At 40.4% G+C, this 18593-nt stretch overlaps 1 protein-coding gene across 1 annotated transcript in view; it reads left to right on the top strand.

The window, feature by feature from the left end:
- LOC125074559 overlaps positions 1 to 16610 on the top strand; it is a 56034-nt gene extending 39424 nt beyond the window's left edge. The window contains exons 40-60 of the mRNA XM_047685885.1: positions 60 to 182; positions 1288 to 1343; positions 2135 to 2275; positions 3376 to 3491; positions 4143 to 4264; positions 5114 to 5248; positions 5593 to 5708; positions 6823 to 6915; positions 7469 to 7621; positions 9706 to 9872; positions 10388 to 10598; positions 11206 to 11331; positions 11729 to 11919; positions 12562 to 12735; positions 12922 to 13015; positions 13242 to 13380; positions 13825 to 13928; positions 14933 to 15073; positions 15680 to 15789; positions 15862 to 16026; positions 16263 to 16610. Of these exons, the coding sequence (XP_047541841.1) occupies positions 60 to 182; positions 1288 to 1343; positions 2135 to 2275; positions 3376 to 3491; positions 4143 to 4264; positions 5114 to 5248; positions 5593 to 5708; positions 6823 to 6915; positions 7469 to 7621; positions 9706 to 9872; positions 10388 to 10598; positions 11206 to 11331; positions 11729 to 11919; positions 12562 to 12735; positions 12922 to 13015; positions 13242 to 13380; positions 13825 to 13928; positions 14933 to 15073; positions 15680 to 15789; positions 15862 to 16026; positions 16263 to 16340 (2755 nt within the window). The 3' untranslated portion in view covers positions 16341 to 16610. The remainder of the gene's footprint in view (positions 1 to 59; positions 183 to 1287; positions 1344 to 2134; positions 2276 to 3375; positions 3492 to 4142; positions 4265 to 5113; positions 5249 to 5592; positions 5709 to 6822; positions 6916 to 7468; positions 7622 to 9705; positions 9873 to 10387; positions 10599 to 11205; positions 11332 to 11728; positions 11920 to 12561; positions 12736 to 12921; positions 13016 to 13241; positions 13381 to 13824; positions 13929 to 14932; positions 15074 to 15679; positions 15790 to 15861; positions 16027 to 16262) is intronic.
- Positions 16611 to 18593: the final 1983 nt, after the last annotated feature.

Genomic DNA, 18593 nt, shown 5'->3' with positions numbered 1-18593 from the left:
TTTATCCGCTGTGTAGTTACACTGGCTCACTTTGGTTTATTCGTGTGGTTCGATTTCAGTTTGAAGCAAGCGATTAAAGAACGTCTGAAGGCCACAAAATATACGGAAGGAGAGAGTGTTTCTAAGTTACTGTACGAAGATTACAAGATCAGATGCCTCGGGCCGGAGCAGTTCGTTTTGGGGTAAGTCTGCGTGCGGTGATACCACCAGATCATTAGATACTTTACCAGTGCCACAAACGTCATTGTGTTGTTTAGCTATTACTGGTGTGGTACCTCTAGCCTATTCGATATTTTGGCCAAGCCTCGTTGGACTTTTACTAGATATAAAATCTTGATGTTCTGAGTTCATGATGAGCCGAGATGGCCCAGTGGTTAGAACGCGTGCATCTTAACCGATGATTTCGGGTTCAAACCCAGGCAGGCACCACTGAATTTTTATGTGCTTAATTTGTGTTTATAATTCATCTCGTGCTCGGCGGTGAAGGAAAACATCGTGAGGAAACCTGCATGTGTCTAATTTCAACGAAATTCTGCCACACGTGTATTCCGCCAACCCGCATTGGAGCAGCGTGGTGGAATATGCTCCAAACCTTCTCCTCTAAGGGAGAGGAGGCCTTTAGCCCAGCAGTGTGAAAATATACAGGCTGCTAATGCTAAAAAAAAGATGAGTTCATGGGACATGTCGGGGCGATGAATATATACTGGGGTTTTCTGTCCAATTCTGTCTGTCTATTAAAATCGTGGTGGAGCAGCTGGTCCTTCTCTCCTCGGTATAATCTACTATTAAGATTGCGTGTAAAAGCCAAGTCGAATAAAGAATATTTCGATTGATTAAATAATTGGGAATAGCAGACTGGTGTCAGGAAATTGAAAGCGTGTACCCTCGCCTGAACACGTTCCGCTCGGGTAGGATTTGCGTCCCGTCGGGTTAAGAGAGTGCGTACGTGTGACGTGCTTGCGTACGCACTCGTGCGGTTATAATATGTCCTGCGTAATTGGCTGATCTCTTCAGAATTTGTCATGACCGAAATAGAAAAAATATCATTGCATAGTCTGTCCCTGTGTACGCTAAGATCATTAAAATTACACGAAGGATTTTGATGCGGTTTTTTCAATAGATAGATTGATACAAGAGGAAATGTTGGCGATGTAAGGTATGGGTAATATTTCTTACGGCCCCATTGTCTATGGGCAGTGGTGACCACTTACCATCAGGTGTATATCACTAGAAGAAAATCAAAACGTAATTTGTAGATATAAATATTTTTTCCTTATTTTATTTTAGATCCCGTGGTGATTACGTCGTTCCGCTTCAAGCTTCTAATAAATTTTCGATGCAAGGTAAGATTTATGATTTGTTTTTATTTTTTTATTTTATTCTCGACTAGTGGTCAGACATATTCAGCCATATAGATAATTAATTGAGTTTTTTTTTTAATAATTTGCATATTCATAAACATATATTGTTTGTATAATCAGTTCCAATCTGCACAAGTGTGAAAAGACAAATAAACGATATTTGATCTTGAATTGACGCGATTTCATTGGTCGAGAGCTTGTATTATCTATGATATTCATTGTGGATTTTCGAAAAATTCTATTTCGAACACCATTCAAGCTTTTACCGGTATTTTTGAAGCAAATTTAAAGTGTATATACAAATAAATAAATATTGGACAACATCACATACATTACTCTGATCCCAACGTAAGTAGCTAAAGCACTTGTGTTATGGGAAATCAGAAGTAGCGAATACACTCAGACCCAAGACAATATTGAAAACTAATGAACTTTTTCTACATCGAAATTCGGAGTGGCGTAGCCATGAAAACAGGTGTACACACTACTCGACCTCGGAGGTCGTCAATAATATAAGTAGTTAAGTGTTATATTATAAATGAAGATATATTAATAGTGAACAGTTATTATAGTAGCAATCTAGCTGAGCTATTAAATCAGGCTATAAGTATTTTTTTTGACGAAGAACTGCTTCTGAATACGGTACGTGTCCTTGCGATGTTTTCCTTCACGGTCGAGCATGAAAGTCAAAGTAAAAAATCTTTATTCAATATAGAAGTGTTTACACTTGCTTATTGATAGTCAAAAAGTGTTTTTATATAAATATTTTTCAGATTTAGTCTCGATATTCGGCGAGCTATCCAATTGGGACAATTTGACCATACGAGAGAAGAGCTCGATCAAAAGCAGCCTACCGCCGATGTGGACGAGCCGAGAGAACCTTGGAATGTGCTTAAGAGATCTCGATCTAAAAGGTCAGAACTAGTAGTAACATAAAACCAAAATATACTTTATTAAAGTAGACTTTTACGAGCACTTTTGAATCGTCATTTAACAAAGTAAAGCTACCACCGGTTCGGGATGTAGATTCTGCCGAGAAGAACCGGCAAGAAACTCAGTAGTTACTCTTTTTATCTAAAAATACAGTCTATAATTCTTGTGTTCAACTTTGATTGTTTAGGTAGACTGTCGAAGCTGAGAAGGCGTCGAAAATAGTGGCCAATGAAGGCGGACCGGCAAAATGGGCCACCTGATGTCAAGTGGTCTTCTCCGCCCATAGACAATGGCGCCGTAAAAAAATTGAATTATTCCTTGTGTCTCCAATGCGCCCCCAACCTTGGGATACTCTATTCCTACCATAACAGGAAAAAGCCAAATAAACAACATTTGACAGCAAATTGACGCGATATCATTGGCCGAGAGCTTGATTAATCTATGATATTCACTATGGTTTTGCGAAAAAATGGCGTTTTGAACGTCGACGAAACTATTATCGGAATTTTAGAAGTAAAATCAAAGTGGATATAAGTAGTTAAGTGCAATACTGTTGTATTATAAATAGAGGTATATTAATCATAAACTCTCAGTAGTGCACAATATAGCCGAGTTATTAGCGAACCGCATGAAATATGTAAATCTAAGGTTTGTTTATCTTAATTCCTGCTTCGATTGGAACAGGCTATGAACGAATACGACGAGGTCCTAAGGACAGTTTAAACAGATGGTCTCAACATTTATTAATTCTTATAAGCTAACTAGCGACCCGGCCCGGCTTCGCAAGGTTGCAATGCTGATACCAAATATACCACAGAATTTGTGTTTTGAAAAATTGTGATTATTTACGACACCACTTTTAAAAAACTTTTTTCTACTTCCATTTGAGTTGGTTATTTCGTCCCTTGGGCCTGTATCTACACTACCTCACTTAGCCTTCAAACCGGAACAAACAATAAAAGCATGACTGCTTAGCGGTAGAATTTTGATCTGTAAGACAACGAGCTAAGACAAAGACCTACCACCTAGTAAAACTTGCCATATATATCTCACCATTCCTCTAGAGTATGAATATTTTCAGATTGTCCGATTTGGATGAAATGCATGGTATCATCTTGCAATGGTGACTTCGAGAATCACTTCAAATATTTGAAGGACGTTGATAAATGGCCGAGGAAAATGTTCGACGTGTCCGCTGTGAGTATTTTTTTATTTTTATTTATGGCTTCGATAGGGGGGAGAGTCTGTGAGTATAGTACAGTGTGCCTGTTCCGGCGCTTATGGTTTTATATATTAAAGATTCTAAGTTCAATGAGTTTTCTGTTTTTTATTAATGATTTTAATTTGGTACCATTTAGTATGGTGAGCCGGATGAAATACCATCAAGCAACCTTGGTGGTAGGGTTTGTGCAATCCCGTCACTCATCAGATATTCTACCGCCAAACAGCAGTACTCAGTATTGTTGTGTTCCGGTTTGAAGGGTGAGTGAGCCAGTGTAACTACAGGCACAGGGACATAACATCTGATTCCCAAGGTTGGTGGCGCATTGACGATGTGAGGATTTATATTTCTTACAGAGCCATTGTCTATGGGCGATATTGACCACTTTCCATCAGGTGGCCCATTTGCTCGCCCGCCAACCGATAACATTAAAAAAACCGATTGAAAATGTGTGATGGATAAAGCTCAGATTAAGTCGTTCCCTAAACAGGATGGTTAGGACTGAACCACGTCCAATGTTGGCCCAATTATTTTTTGTGGTACAAGTAAAGCCGATCGGTACGAGGTGTATATACGCAGGTTTCGTACGAAACTAGAAGTCTTTTGACAAAACATATATGTTGCAGGTGACAGAAACGTCGATATGGAGGAGCATTCGTGAAGGCGTTGATATGAAAAATATATACATACCAAACAACATCCGTCCGACCGACTGTTTGGCGGAGTGGGCGGTGAGGATTATGATAAGGTGTGTATTATTTTTTCTTACGTAATAGGTTGGTGGGAAATAAATTGATCACCAGATGGTAGATGGTCACCCATAGACGTTATCGCCTTTATCACACCAATCCAATGCGCCACCGACCTTGAGAACTAAGATGTTACGTCCCTCGTGTCTGGCACTAAACTGGCAAACGATAAGAGTTGGTTAATTCGTTTATAATCTAATGTTTAAGGTTTTAATTAACTTAATTGTTTTTTAAATGTTTAACTTATTTCTACATGCATGAAACGAAGTCGCTTCCCGTCTGTACGCTTGGATCTTTTAAACTACTCAACGGGTTTTGATGCGGTTTCCATCGATAAACGGAGCGATTCAAGAGGAAGGTTTACATGTATAATACATATATATGCACAATATAGTAGAGAAACGCCGATAATTTTAACTTTTCTAGCCAAGATTTTTCTTTTTAAATGTAAAAGTTGCACATAGAACCTTACTAAAGCTTGGCTGGGTCATTAGTATATAACGACTGTGTGTGATCTTCAAAAATTAACAAAAGAGTATTAATATTAAGTATGTAACATGACAGCAACGTCCAAACAGCAGCAGAAAAAATAAATAACATCCAGATAGCAGGATCCAAAGAAATCTATAGAAATACTTATTTTATTTAATCTTAAGGAATCGATGATGTTAGCCTGCCTTATATATGATATTTTAGAATAGGCTTGTCACTTCTCACGGGTGAAGAGCGAGCGTGTCGTCGTCTCTCGCATGAAATTTAAACTCGCCCACCACACGTGAAACACCAATATGAAAGTCGTGATGTGTCTAACTTTAATGGGAAATAAGAGACCGGTTCCCGTGTTTCAGATCCACGTTCCTGCAGGCGCCGGGGCGCGACGGGGCGTGCGTGGTGCTGTCTCGCTCGCACGCGCTGCAGTGGTGCGCACGCGCGGCCCAGTGCGGGCTGCACGCGCAGCTCATAGACTGCTGCAAGAATATTACGTGAGTCCGCTTGTATTATTTATCAGGTTGGGCGGGTCTTTAGCTTGTAAATAACTCATCATCATCATCCTCCTACCCTTATCCCAATTTTACGGGGTCGGCGCAGCATGTCTTCCTCTTCCATACTTCTCTGACAGACGTCATCTCACAAGTAGCATTCTTTCTAACCATATCGTCTTTCTTCATAATAGCTTGTAAATAACTACTAACTTAATATTATGAATGAATTGTCTGTCTGTTTGTTACGCTTTTAAGTAATTACTATTGTGGCATACCACCCCCCCCCCCCACCTACGCGCGCCGCGTTTGGAAACTAGTACTTAAATAAATAGCAAATATTCCAGGGATCTATACGAGAGCGAGGCGCTGAAGTGGTTCCGTCAGAGAGTGCTCGCTCTCCGGGCGATCGCGTTGGAGGAAAACGATGTCGAACGCTTGAGGAGTACGCTGAACCTCGCAGGTTTGTTTTTATTATGTTAATTATATATTCGATTCCACGAAACGAACTCCCAAGGAGTATTGTCGTCGCGCTGTCATTGGGCAAATTAATCTCGCTTAACTCTGGCCACACGCATCGACCAATGAGATGCGAGTGTTTTGTTTCCTAGGATTACGATTCGTTGTTGACTATAGTGGATTTTTTTTTATAAATCTTCCACTTTCCTTCACTGCTCAACTCTACTGCTACTTAGAAACAAACAGCAAAGTTTATTCACAAAAGCGATATACCAAAATATTATTGTGTTCCAGCTTGAAGGGTGAGTGAGCCAGTGTAACAGGCACAAGTTACATAACATTTTAGTTTCCATAATTTAACGCATTGTGTAAATATTTGTATGTAAGTTTACGACTGCACCGCCTACACCGATGGTTTTAAAATTCTCTCTCAGATCGGGTTGTCTGGAAGGGATGGCTAATTAGCCATAAGTCCGCCCGTTGTACAACACTCGTAATCAACATTTATTACTTATTTTTCGTTTTTGTATTTAATAATTTTGTTTTGCTTTTTTTTTTAATGTGTGTTTCGTATTGTCTGTGGTTGTCGTTGTCTTTGGGCGACGATGACCGCGTTCAATTGTTTTCTCGTATACTATACAGTTCCTTTCTCTTTGTGGTGAATTCACATGTGACAGAATCTCATCGAAACTAGACATGTGCAGGTTTCCTCGCGATGTTTTCTTTCACCGAGCACGAGTTTTTTTTTTTATGGCATTGTTTGGCGGGCGAGCATATGGGCCACCTGATGGTAAGTGGTCACCCGCCACCAACCTCGGGAACTAAGATGTTATGTCCCTTGTGCCTGTGATTACACTAGCTCACTCACCCTTCTAACCGGAACACGACAATACAGTGTACTGTTATTTGGCCGTATAATATCTGATGAGTGGGTGGTACCTACCCAGACGGGCTTGCACAAAGCCCTACCACCAAGTAAATGAATGATGAGATGAATTATAACCTGACCCGTCTGCTCGCCTGACGTACCTTATATTAATGATTACACGTGATTTAGGTATCCATTAGAGATACCACCTACAGTTGGTTAATTTCTTTTCTTTTTTTTTTTTTTTCAGTATCGTTCTCACCACAGTTCATCGACAACTCCAGTTTTGTAGATGTCATCGGAATGAACGAAGCGATACTCATATTAAGGAATGATTTAAAAAGTAAGTATAATAATATACGATTAATTGGTGGTAAAGAAGTGCTCAGTATTGTTGTGTTCCAGTTTGAATCGTGAGTGAGCCAGTGTAACTACACGAAGGACATAACATCTTAGTCCCCAAGGTTGCTGGCGCATTGGCGATGTAAGGAATGGTTGATATTTCTTACAGCGCCATTGTCTTTGGGCGGTGGTGACCACTTAGCAGTAGGTGGCCCATATGCTCGCCCGCCAACCTACAAAAAATAAGCTTTGAAAATAACAAGATTGAGTTTTAATACCAGTACTGAAGTGTCAATAGCGCTATGGTTTAAGGGTCGCAGGACCGATCCTGACCCCTTGGGCTAATGTCTTCCCCAATTATAATCTGTCCCAAGCACTGGACGTACATATGTCAAAGAATAATATATAGGATATAAATTTTATCTGTCCACTGGCAACCGTTTCCTTCATAAAAACGAAGTTTTCGTTCTTCAGCGCCATCTATGTCATATGATCGGTTGGATATAGAGGTCGCTGATGGCAGATGCTTTAATGATTAAATTTGTTAATTTCAGCTTTAAACAAGGACCACATACAGAGCGTCTTGGACGAGATAAAAAAGAATGTTCCAGAATGTTCTACCGACAAAATGTTTGGTAGAAAAGTTTTGGGATCGGTCTGCCTACTGGCTTTGAAGTTTTACAATCAGCTCTGGGAGACGAATACGGGTAAATTGGCTTGATTATTTTTTTATGTTAAGTAACAGCCTATTTAATTCCCACTGCTGGGTAAAGGTTTCTTCTGGCTTTGATGTCACCTTCCACGTGCAAGTTTCCTCACGACGTTTTCACGAGGTTAATTTTAAATTAGTGTTGCATATCGATAGTCCACTATCGATATTCTATCGATAGTTAAGGTGTTAGCGATAGAATCGCCGTTATCAATAGTACTGCTTACGGAGAGCTATCGATACTATCGATAGTATTGGTCAAAATGATGCTTTATATATATCGATATTACTATCGATATCCTGAATAGTTTTCGAGGTCAACCATCGATAGTCAAACTATCGATAGTTCTGCAACATTTTTAAATACAGAACAAGCAATTCTGTGGTATTTACTCCGGGTTTAAATTCAGAATCAACGATTAAGATTCACGTTCTGTAACCACTGGGTCATTGCGTCTCATACTTTATTTTGTCGCCGTCTGAGCATCGCACGGATGACATTAAACGTTTATATCGAAAGTCAAATATGCAAAGGAAACGTACACAGAACATATCAACAGAATTTCACCCGAATGTGATGAACTGTTGCTTTTATATTAATATAAGGTGATTGAGTCTCTTCCTCGGCGGCAATTCTTTGGCGGGAGGGGGGGGGGGTTGGATAGCACAGCACAGGGGTGGAATTGTTCATGAGAGTTCGCTGCGTTTGCGCACTCTGCATTCCGTCAAGGCTCATTCAGTTTCCATTTGCCACATCGGGTGACGTGAACAGTTGTAGCAACGGTTCGTTACATTACATTTAACTGTAAAATCGTCGTTGCTGATGTACAATGACGATTCGTTATACAATTTTTCGATTCCATTGACTTCGTACGGGTGATACAGAGTAGTATGTTTTTTGTTTAAATAATTAAAACAGCGAGCCGAGATGGCCCAGTGGTTAGAACGCGTGCATCTTAACCGATGATTTCGGGTTCAAACCCAGGCAGGCACCACTGAAATTTCATGTGCTTAATTTGTGTTTATAATTCATCTCGTGCTCGGCGGTGAAGGAAAACATCGTGAGGAAACCTGCATGTGTCGAATTTCAACGAAATTCAGCCACATGTGTATTCCGCCAACCCGCATTGGAGCAGCGTGGTGGAATATGCTCCAAACCTTCTCCTCAAAGGGAGAGGAGGCCTTTATCCCAGCAGTGGGACATTTACGGTCTGCTTATGATTATGAATTAAAACAAAAAAAAAATGGTGGTAGGTCTAAGTGCAATCCCGTCTGGGTAGGTAGGTACCACCCACTTATCAGATATTCTGCCTCCAAGCAGCAATACTTGGTATTGTTGTTGTTGTGTTGTGTAACCACAGACACAAGGGACATAACATCTTAGTTGCCAAGGTTGGTGGCGCATTGGCGCAGTAATGAATAGCTAATATTTCTAACAGCGCCAATGTCTATGGGCAGTGGTGACCACTTAACATAAAACAACAAACACGCAAAAGTATCATCAAAATCGGTCCACCCGTATAGTTCAGTGACGTACACGTACAGAAGGATTTTATACAATTTTTTTCTAGCATGTATAATTAAATATCTTAACCGGGTTTTTGAGGTGCCTCCAATATTCAGAAAGATTTAAATTAAACAGTCAAATTGCTGTTTGACATAATACAAACAAGAAAACATTTAAACCTAAAAAAAAAAAAATGGATTGAAAAAGGCGTTTGATAGTTCTTCCCTCGGAACAGCTTGCCTTTCGACAAAAGCCTCTAAAGACTTCAACTTGATATAAGAGATAGACTTGACAGATGACAAAAGAGCTTGGAGTTAATACCCGTTGACTTCCAGGCAGGATGTATTATATACATATATAATTGTATTTAACTAATACTTTGTATTTTAAATGTTTAAAAAGAGTGACTACTGAGTTTCATGCCGGTTCTTCTCGGTAGAATCTGCATTCCTAATCGTTGGTAGCTTCATTTGATATAGTTTGTTATTATAGCCTATTCGAATAAAGTATATTTTTATTTTTTGTCTCAATACTCAAGTTATAATCTTATACTAAACTGTATATAACCTTCACAGAGCCCACGCAACATAACGAGCTGCTACTCCTCATGTCAGAAGCCCTGGGTCTCATTGTAGACTTGGACCTGGCTCCGAAGAACCAATCGGCTGACGTCATCATTAACAGATTGGACAATTGCCTTGATGAGTTGGACGATGAATTAGCGGAACAGTTGCTCGATAGAGTGAGTATTATCTTAGAACGGTCCATACGTCCCATTGCTGGGAATGTCGGGAAGGTTGGACTGTAATAAGAAAGATGTCCAATATACAGAGTGACGCCGACGTCATCACAATTAATGAAACGACGATGAATACTCCTTAATTTAAGGCTGATAAAGTCAACGCCATTTGCATAATTAGTTCGATAACCTGTAAAACGTACCCGCTCGCCCGCTCCCCGCACGCTCCCCTGCGACTGCAGCCGGCGTTGCTTTAAGTCTATAATCTGTGAACGAAGAGTTCGGAGCGACGACGTTTGGCCAATTTCGGCCGTAAGTTACCGACCCGCTAGTATTCACGTGAAAAACTATGTCCCGCGGCTAAGTTAACGAATGTGTTTGATTGTTTTCTTGTGCTTGGTCTTAAACGCCGTATTTTATTTGGGGTATCAATACGGTGACGTCACAGACACATTGTTTAGTATGTATAATGTAGATATATACAGACATTTAATATATGTACACATGTATATTTACAGTTCAAATTGATCATAAAAAATCTGGACTCGATATCCTTGGAACAGCTCAAATCTCAGATGGGGCTCTTCAAGAAGTATGAGCGTCACGAAACAGTGGAACTGTTAAGGGAGGACGAGGGTGCGATGAAGTACAAAAGGTGCCTGAACTTAGTCGGAGACGCGGAACACTTGCTGATGCAGTACTGCCGCCAGAGCGCGAACGTCGCAGACGGTAAGCTCACCGTCACCGTTGCACGGCTTGAAAATACTTGATAGTAGAATTCCATTAGTTATTTTTAACTTTGCCCGGAAAAAAATTAAAGGTTGTCTTAGATTTTCGCGATTATTACACATTGAAATAAAACTAGTTTTTAACGGATTTAATCGCGTATATTAATTATTTTAACATCCCGACGTTTCGAGCACTTTGCAGTGTTCGTGGTCACGGGCAGACTCCCGTTAAAATAATTAATATACGCGATTAAATCCGTTAAAAACTAGTTTTATTTCAATTCGATTAATAAGGCATATTACTCAAGACAAGATTATATTAAAGATGAAAGGCAGGATAAGTAAACATTATTTAAATAATTGTATTTCATTGATATACTTTGTTATTAAAATGGTGGAGAAGAGAAGCTACTGAGTTTCTTGCCGGTTCTTCTCCGGTAGCTTTACATTCAATTCAACCTACTTCAATAAAGAATATTTTAAGTCTGAAGTATGATATTTATGTTTCTGTGAAAAGGAAGGGGTTGAAGAGCTTTATAAGATCGTTGACCTTAAGCGATCCGAATCGTATTCGTAATTATTAAACAGAACCTTTCTGACATCCACAGATAAACAAGAATGGACGAAAGTATTCGATGAAATGAGATTTAATGTATTCGAAAACTCCTTCGCCGGTCCCGACTACCGAGTTCTAGAGAGACATAAGGCGGCGCTCTACGCTATTGCCGATTTTGGTAAGTTCCAACATATACTATCCAACATATACTAGTTGATCCTCAGGCTTTTTTACCGACCCCCGTTTTACCCCTTAGGGGTTTAGTTTTGTTAAATTCTTAGCGGATGTCTACAGCCTATAAGGAACCTAACTGGCATATTTCAAGTTTGTAGGTGTTACTGTTTCTGAGATTTCATTATTATTGAACGCGTTAGGGGGGGGGGGGGGAGGTGTTTGGTCAGACGTTTATCGCGATTAAAATCGGATGAAATTTATTGTTTTTTTTCTTTGCTTAAATACGGAAAAACATGTATACTTTTACATTTATAATATTAGCCGAATTAAATAATAGTTTTAAAATATGTAAATTAAGAATAATTAAAAATAAAAACTTATCACACTCACCGATTAAACAGCTTCCACAGATAGAGAAACAAAGAAACGTGTTCTGTCATCGGTCCGATCCGATTTGAAGGTGTCCAGGAGGGATTCCGTCTCGCTCTCGCACGTGTGTCCCAATCTAACCGCGAAAGAGATAACCGATGCCTCTCTGAATAAGTTGCTGTGTTTGAAACCAGGGGTTAATGTTTTCAAATTTGAAGAAAAGGTATTATAATATTATTATTTTTAATACTAGCGACCTGCCCTGTCTTCGCACTACCCGTGCGAAGACAGGGCAAATTGTTAATAAACAAAATTATATGATATAATTTCTACCCTCAGGAACTTTGTACCAGTTAATTTTATTGACATATAAACTACGTCCGAACATGCAAATGTTACCCTCTTTTTAATATTAAAATGGTATTGATTTCATGTTAAGTTCGTTTTATTAGCGTTTAAATTCAAATACTTCAGACTAAACACTATCCGGCTCGAAGGACCACAAACGGGACTATTCCATGTCGATCAGTATTCTTTTTTTTTTTTTAAATATTGTACAACATCACATACATTACTCTGATCCCAATGTAAGTAGCTAAAGCACTTGTGTTATGGAAAAGAGTAACGACGGTACCAAAAACACCCAGACCCAAGTCAACATAGAAAACTAATGAATTTTTTCTACATCGACTCGGCCGGGAATCGAACCCGGGATCTCGGAGTGGCGTACCCATGAAAACCGGTGTACACACTACTCGACCACGGAGCTCGTCAAAATCAGTATTATCTTAAAGTCGAATTAACGTACTCGGTAAACTCCTATATACTCTAAGGTGGTCATTAAACGCTATTGTGTAATTTTTAGATTCCAATATTCATAGACTCGATCCGTCGTCCGGCTGTTCTGAGTGTACGTCTCTCCGACGGTACTCTCCGAAGGTACATCGTGAAGAGAGGGGAGCGGGTTCGAACCCACTGCGCCGCGATGCGACTCTTTACCACAGTGAAGGGAGAGAGGGGTACGCATACGGGATATCACGTGAGTATGATTTAACATTGACTGTGGAAATTTAGTACCGTCAGCAGAAGTTGTAACGTTTACTGGTAGCTGATCGACGCGACAGTGCCCTCTAGCGACAAAAAATAGGGCCCCTCTGGATTCTGGAAGTGTGTATCGGGTCGTAAAAATAATAAATAAATATGTTCAAAGAGATGCGTCCCTCAGGTGACTCCACTGAGCGACGACTGCGCCCTCATCGAGTACCTAGAAGACCACGAGAGATTCAGAACTTTGATAGCGACCCAGCACCCTATCGACAGTAAGTATCGCTTTATTCTCTAACCGTGTCTATGGTGAGCTGACCGCCTGTCGGGGAGAGGCATATTGCCATCCCTTGAATCCTAAAGTAAAGTATACATTTGGAGCGATCAAGACGCCGCTCCAATGTACGTACCAACGAGGCAGACTTTGTCCGAGACGGGCATCTTTCGTTGCGATATTATCTCGTGACGAGACGAATAATACAGAGTACACCATCTCGGCAGTTGCGGGCGAGGCGGGCGAGGCGGGCGAGGCGGGAGAGGAGGGCGAGGCGGGCGAGGCGGGCGAGGCGGTGCTGGCGCCGGCCCGCGCGCTGCGGCAGTTCCGCGCGCGGTGCGCCGCCGTGCCGCCGCACGTGCTGCGGTAATTCAGTGACGTGACGTATACGGTTGCGTACCGAAAGTCTTCACATTTATATTTGTTTAGTTTTATTTGCTTCACCCGAGCGAAGCGAAACCCTCGATGAAAACCCCAGGTGTTCAGACGTGCGACTACTTCCGCCGAGTCACCTTATAAATAGATATACGTAAATGCAATAGGATCGGTCGAACGGTGTTGGAGACGGTCAATCTCAAAAAGATTAAAAAAAAGCATCCATTCTTATATTAAGAATGTGTAAGTATTTGTGTGATACGCTTTCACGTCTCAACTACTGAATCGATTATGAAATTATTCTTACTCGTTATCAGGAGGATAGAAAATGATACCCGCTAGCATATGACTCCCCCCCCCCTCCCCCTCCCCCCGGGCTCACAAGTAGTCGGCAACTAGTATAAGTAATAGATTCGTATGTGTATAATTTGACAGATCTGCAGTCGAAGAAAACAGTGCGTGTGTCGAGGATTTTATTTGGAAGAAGTCGAATTTTCTCGAAACTATCTGCGATATGACCGTGTTCAGCTATCTGTTTGGTAAGAGGTTTCTTTTTTGCAACACTGAGGCGAGCAGGTGCGTCGCCGGCCTTTAAGAAATGCGTAGACTCTTCTATCTAAGGTTCCCGAGTCGTATCGGTTCGGAAAAACCGCCGGCGAAAGTTGGTTCCGCAGAGTGGTTGTGTATAGTAGGAGTAAAGTACTAAAATTGCTTAATTGCGCTATAGTAAGACACGTCTGTACAAAAACGCCGTGTGAGCTTTATGTACACGGAAATAAGGGTGATAAGAGTCTGTTGGTTATTGTTCACCAATTTCAAAGTATTTTTTATTCAAGTAGGCTGTTACGAGCACTTTTGGATCGTCATTTAACAAACTATATTAAGTGAAGCTACCTCCGGTTCGGATGGAGATTCTACCGAGAAGAACCGGCAAGAAACATAGTAAGGACTCTGTCAACATTTAAAAATACAAAGTCATGTTAGTTAAATACAATTATATATGTATGTAATGCATCCTGCCTGGAAGTCAACGAGTATTTATTATCTTGTATGGAATGGTATTCGTAGTATAGTCGACTCGTAGACCGGTTCCTAAAGTAGATTCTACCGAAAAGAATCGCCAAGAAACTTAGTAGTTAATATTATAGTATATTTATGTTATTATAATATTAACTGTATTTTAATCCTATTACTCGCTGAAACAATATCTTTTGGATAAAATCGTCTGGATTCAGGCTCGGGTACCAACACGGAACTGATTGAACAATAATTGTGAATACAAATATAATTGTAAACTTGCGTGGTGGTAGGGTGGGGCGAGCCCGTCTGGGTAGCTACCACCCACTAATCAAATATTCTACCGCCACACAACAGTACCCCGTATTGTTTTTGATTTGAATAAAAAACATTCGATTTGATTCATTATTCAAAACGGGACTGGCTAGTGGTCACCACCGCATCGTAATTAGACATCGACACCGTATGAAACATTGACCACTCTCCTTGCCCTATAACCTGTGACTATCCGCTGGGTGTCGTTCAGGCCTGGGAGACCGCCACCTGGAGAACTTGCTGCTGTCGGCGCGGGGGGAGGCGTGCCACGTGGACTGCGGCGCGCTGCTGCAGTTCGGGGGGGAGCTGCCGCCCGCGCGGCTCACGCGCGCCGTGCTGGCGCTGGCGGGGGGTGAGCCAACCCTCGCACTCTTTGCCGACGTCAACTCTATCTGACATATTATCTACCTGTAATAGATAACCACAACACTTGTGACGTAACTTCCTGACTAGCTGCGTGACATCAATTATTTTTATAAAACACAATTCGAGTGGAGCTTAACCAAGGATATACCCCTTAGGATAGAATATCCATTAACTCGAAAATTTATTTTCATGCTTTTAACTGCAAAGATGACGGATTTCCAGACTAACCTATATACGTAATATCAACCCCTATTTTACCCCCTTAGGGATAGAAATTCCATAATTTAGCCGACGTTCAAAACGCCATTTCCATTTACCAACGCTATCAATTTGCTGTCAAATGTTGGCTTTTTTCACGTTATATTTGGAATAGAGTATGCATTGTTATAATTATTAATAGTGTTACGGAAGAACAAGATTTGGGTTCAGCAATGACCGTCTGATGCGCATGCGCGACTAACGTCATCTCTGTCGCACCGGCAATCCATCGAAACCCAGACTTGAGTAAGACGCATTAAATACATGAGAAGTTAGGATAATTACAAATTATCCTAACTTCTCATGTATTTAAAAATGTTTATTATCGTTTTAGGAGTGGAAAGTCGCCTGCAGAATACGATACGTTCGCTCCGGGAGTCTGGGCTCGTGCTGCCCTCCATTTCCGTGACCTTCAAATGGATGGGGGAAATGTATATGGATAAAGTTAGTATCTAATCGTATATTATATGGGGGGGTCGTAATGTTGGACAATAATGTAACTCCTTATGTTTTCAGCTTCCATACATAAATAATCTCATCAAAGGCACGAGTATCTCTCACGCGGTGACTATCGAAGCCCTATCGCGATCGACGCAGCCCTACAGAGAGAAATATGTACAGTTACTGGAAGACGTGTTTCGGGATTTCGATGCGAAGGAACTTTACAGTGTCGAGGAACAGGTGAGAGTCGATATCTGTGCTCTGTGCTAGTCCGTCCGGATACCGCCTAAGTCATATATTTGACCGCCATCCAGCAATACTTCGCGTTGTGGTGTTCTAGTTTGAACGATGAACATCTAAGTACCCAACGTTGGTGGTGAATTGGCGATGTAAGGCGTCCCAATGTCTATTGGTGACAAGTGGTCACGCGATCAGTGTGTCCAAAATTTGAAACTATGTATGTTTTATTGTGTCAGGTATCGAGTCTGCTGCTACAGTGCTCGGAGCCAAGGATATTGAGCGTGACGAGAGCGAATTGGGAACCCTGGATCTAGGTTAAGGGGGTCTAGGTGTTGGTTACACTTTTCCGGGCTAAAGAGTTACTTGTGTTAGTCCAAATTATCTCTGTGTTAAATTTCATTAAGTTCGTACAAACTATCGCATTAATAAAATTACTGATGGTGGTACCACTTGGTGGTTTGGCTTTGCGCAAGACCACCTGGGTACCTACCCTAACAGTACACAATATTGTCGTGTTCCGGTTTGAAGGGTGAGTGAGTTCCCAAGGTTGGTTGCGCATTGGCGACATAAGGAATGGTTAATATTTCTTACAGCGACATTGTCTGTGGGTGATGGTGACCACTTACCATCAGGTGGTCAATATGCTCGTCGGCCAACCTATACAATAAAAATATTTAAAAAATACTAACCGGTCACGGCTTCCAACGGGTAAAGTAGGGGTCAACTTTTGTATTGAAGAGGAAACATAAAGAGAAAGAAGTTGGAGTTCTCGGCGTTTCTCTACTATATTGTGCATATATATGTATTATACATGTAAACCTTCCTCTTGAATCGCTCCGTTTATCGATGGAAACCGCATCAAAATCCGTTGAGTAGTTTAAAAGATCCAAGCGTACAGACGGGAAGCGACTTTTTTTCATGCCATGTGATATTATGTAAGTAAGATTAATATGGATATGACAATACTGTTTTGTTTAATAAAGTTTGATTTATGAATATAACGTTGTTTTATTTAAAATGATGTTTATCTGTATTTTTATTATTAACCAATCGTAAGTTAATCGTAAGTTACAATCTGGATATGTACGAGAGAGTTTTCAGGAGTTTTTTCGTGGACGATGTCTTGAGGAAACCTTTTTTTTTATCTTTTCCCTACTGTAAGTTCATGTGGGACTCGCCAGTTCCCAAGAACCTAGCGCGCCCAAGTACACCGATATACCCATTAGAAATCAGCGTTATCCGTTTCCGTTTCTTCAGCGGGCGTCACAGGATCGCGTTCGCCTTTTTCCGTGATCCCTTGTCGGTTGCGAGCCTCATATTCCTAGGGTATCCCCCTTAATTGGAGGCTCGCATGTGCCTGTTGCACCTCATGCAACTTTGTGTAGCAATATTGTAATTTTTAGTTTTAAATACTGGGGGGGTCCTGAAAACCCTCTCGATTCCTATGAGGCCTTAATATCAAATTTCCTTAAACAATACTGCTTAATAATAATTACTAATTATAAAATACTTTATAATTGTATAACCTCCATAGTCGAGTAGTGTGTACACCGGTTTTCATGGGTACACCACTTCGAGGTCCCGGGTTCGATTCCCGGCCGAGTCGATGTAGAAAAAGTTCATTAGTTTTCTATGTTGCCTTGGGTCTGGGTGTTTGTGGTACCGTCGTTACTTCTGATTTCCATAACACAAGTGCTTTAGCTACTTACATTGGGATCAGAGTAATGTATGTGATGTTGTCCAATATTTATTTATTATTTATTTATTTATAATGGAGGAGATAAGAAATAAATTACTTATATAAATATATTTTGTTTGAAGCTGGTTTAATTTTTATTTATTCAAAGTGTATCACGAAAATTTTTAGATTTTTTTTTGTGGATCAATCATAGCACGAGTGCCGGATTTAGGGGAGGGCCAAGACGACTGCCCTAGGGCCTCCACAGGATGCGCACAATAGACATTCCGACGAGTTAACAATCAAATCAAAAATCTTTATTCAATATGGAAGTGATTACACTTGCTTATCGATAGTCAAAAATCTACCACCGGTTCGGAAATTAAAACTGAGAAGAACCGTCGAAAGAAACTCAGCGGGATATTATTTTTTAAATAATCACGATTTTTATTTAAAGTATTATATGTTTAGATATCTAGATATAATAAATTCTAAATCTGAATCTAAGATTAATAACTGTATAAAATATACTGTAATACTGTTTAAAAGTTACTTATACAAATATTATATTACTGACAGAAATTAAAATGTTACATTCAATTCGTTCTAAAATAAACATGGTTGCCACTCCACGCCTTTGGTGCTCCAGGGTTGCCAGGAATCTAAATCCGGCTCTCGTCGTGATTTATTCAAATATCTTACTAATATATATCATTACCATATTTACGCAAATAACTCAGCCGATTGAAATCAAACTTTTACAAAAAGTCAAAAATCTTTATTCAATATAGAAGTGTTTACACTTGCTTATTGATTGTCAAAAATCTACCACCGGTTCGGAATTTAGCACCTCGGACCTGAGAAGAACCGGCGAAAGAAACTCAGCGGG

Source organism: Vanessa atalanta, chromosome 28 (genome assembly GCF_905147765.1).
Source record: "Vanessa atalanta chromosome 28, ilVanAtal1.2, whole genome shotgun sequence".
NCBI lineage: Eukaryota > Metazoa > Arthropoda > Insecta > Lepidoptera > Nymphalidae > Vanessa > Vanessa atalanta.
This window is presented reverse-complemented; position numbering and strand designations above follow the sequence as displayed.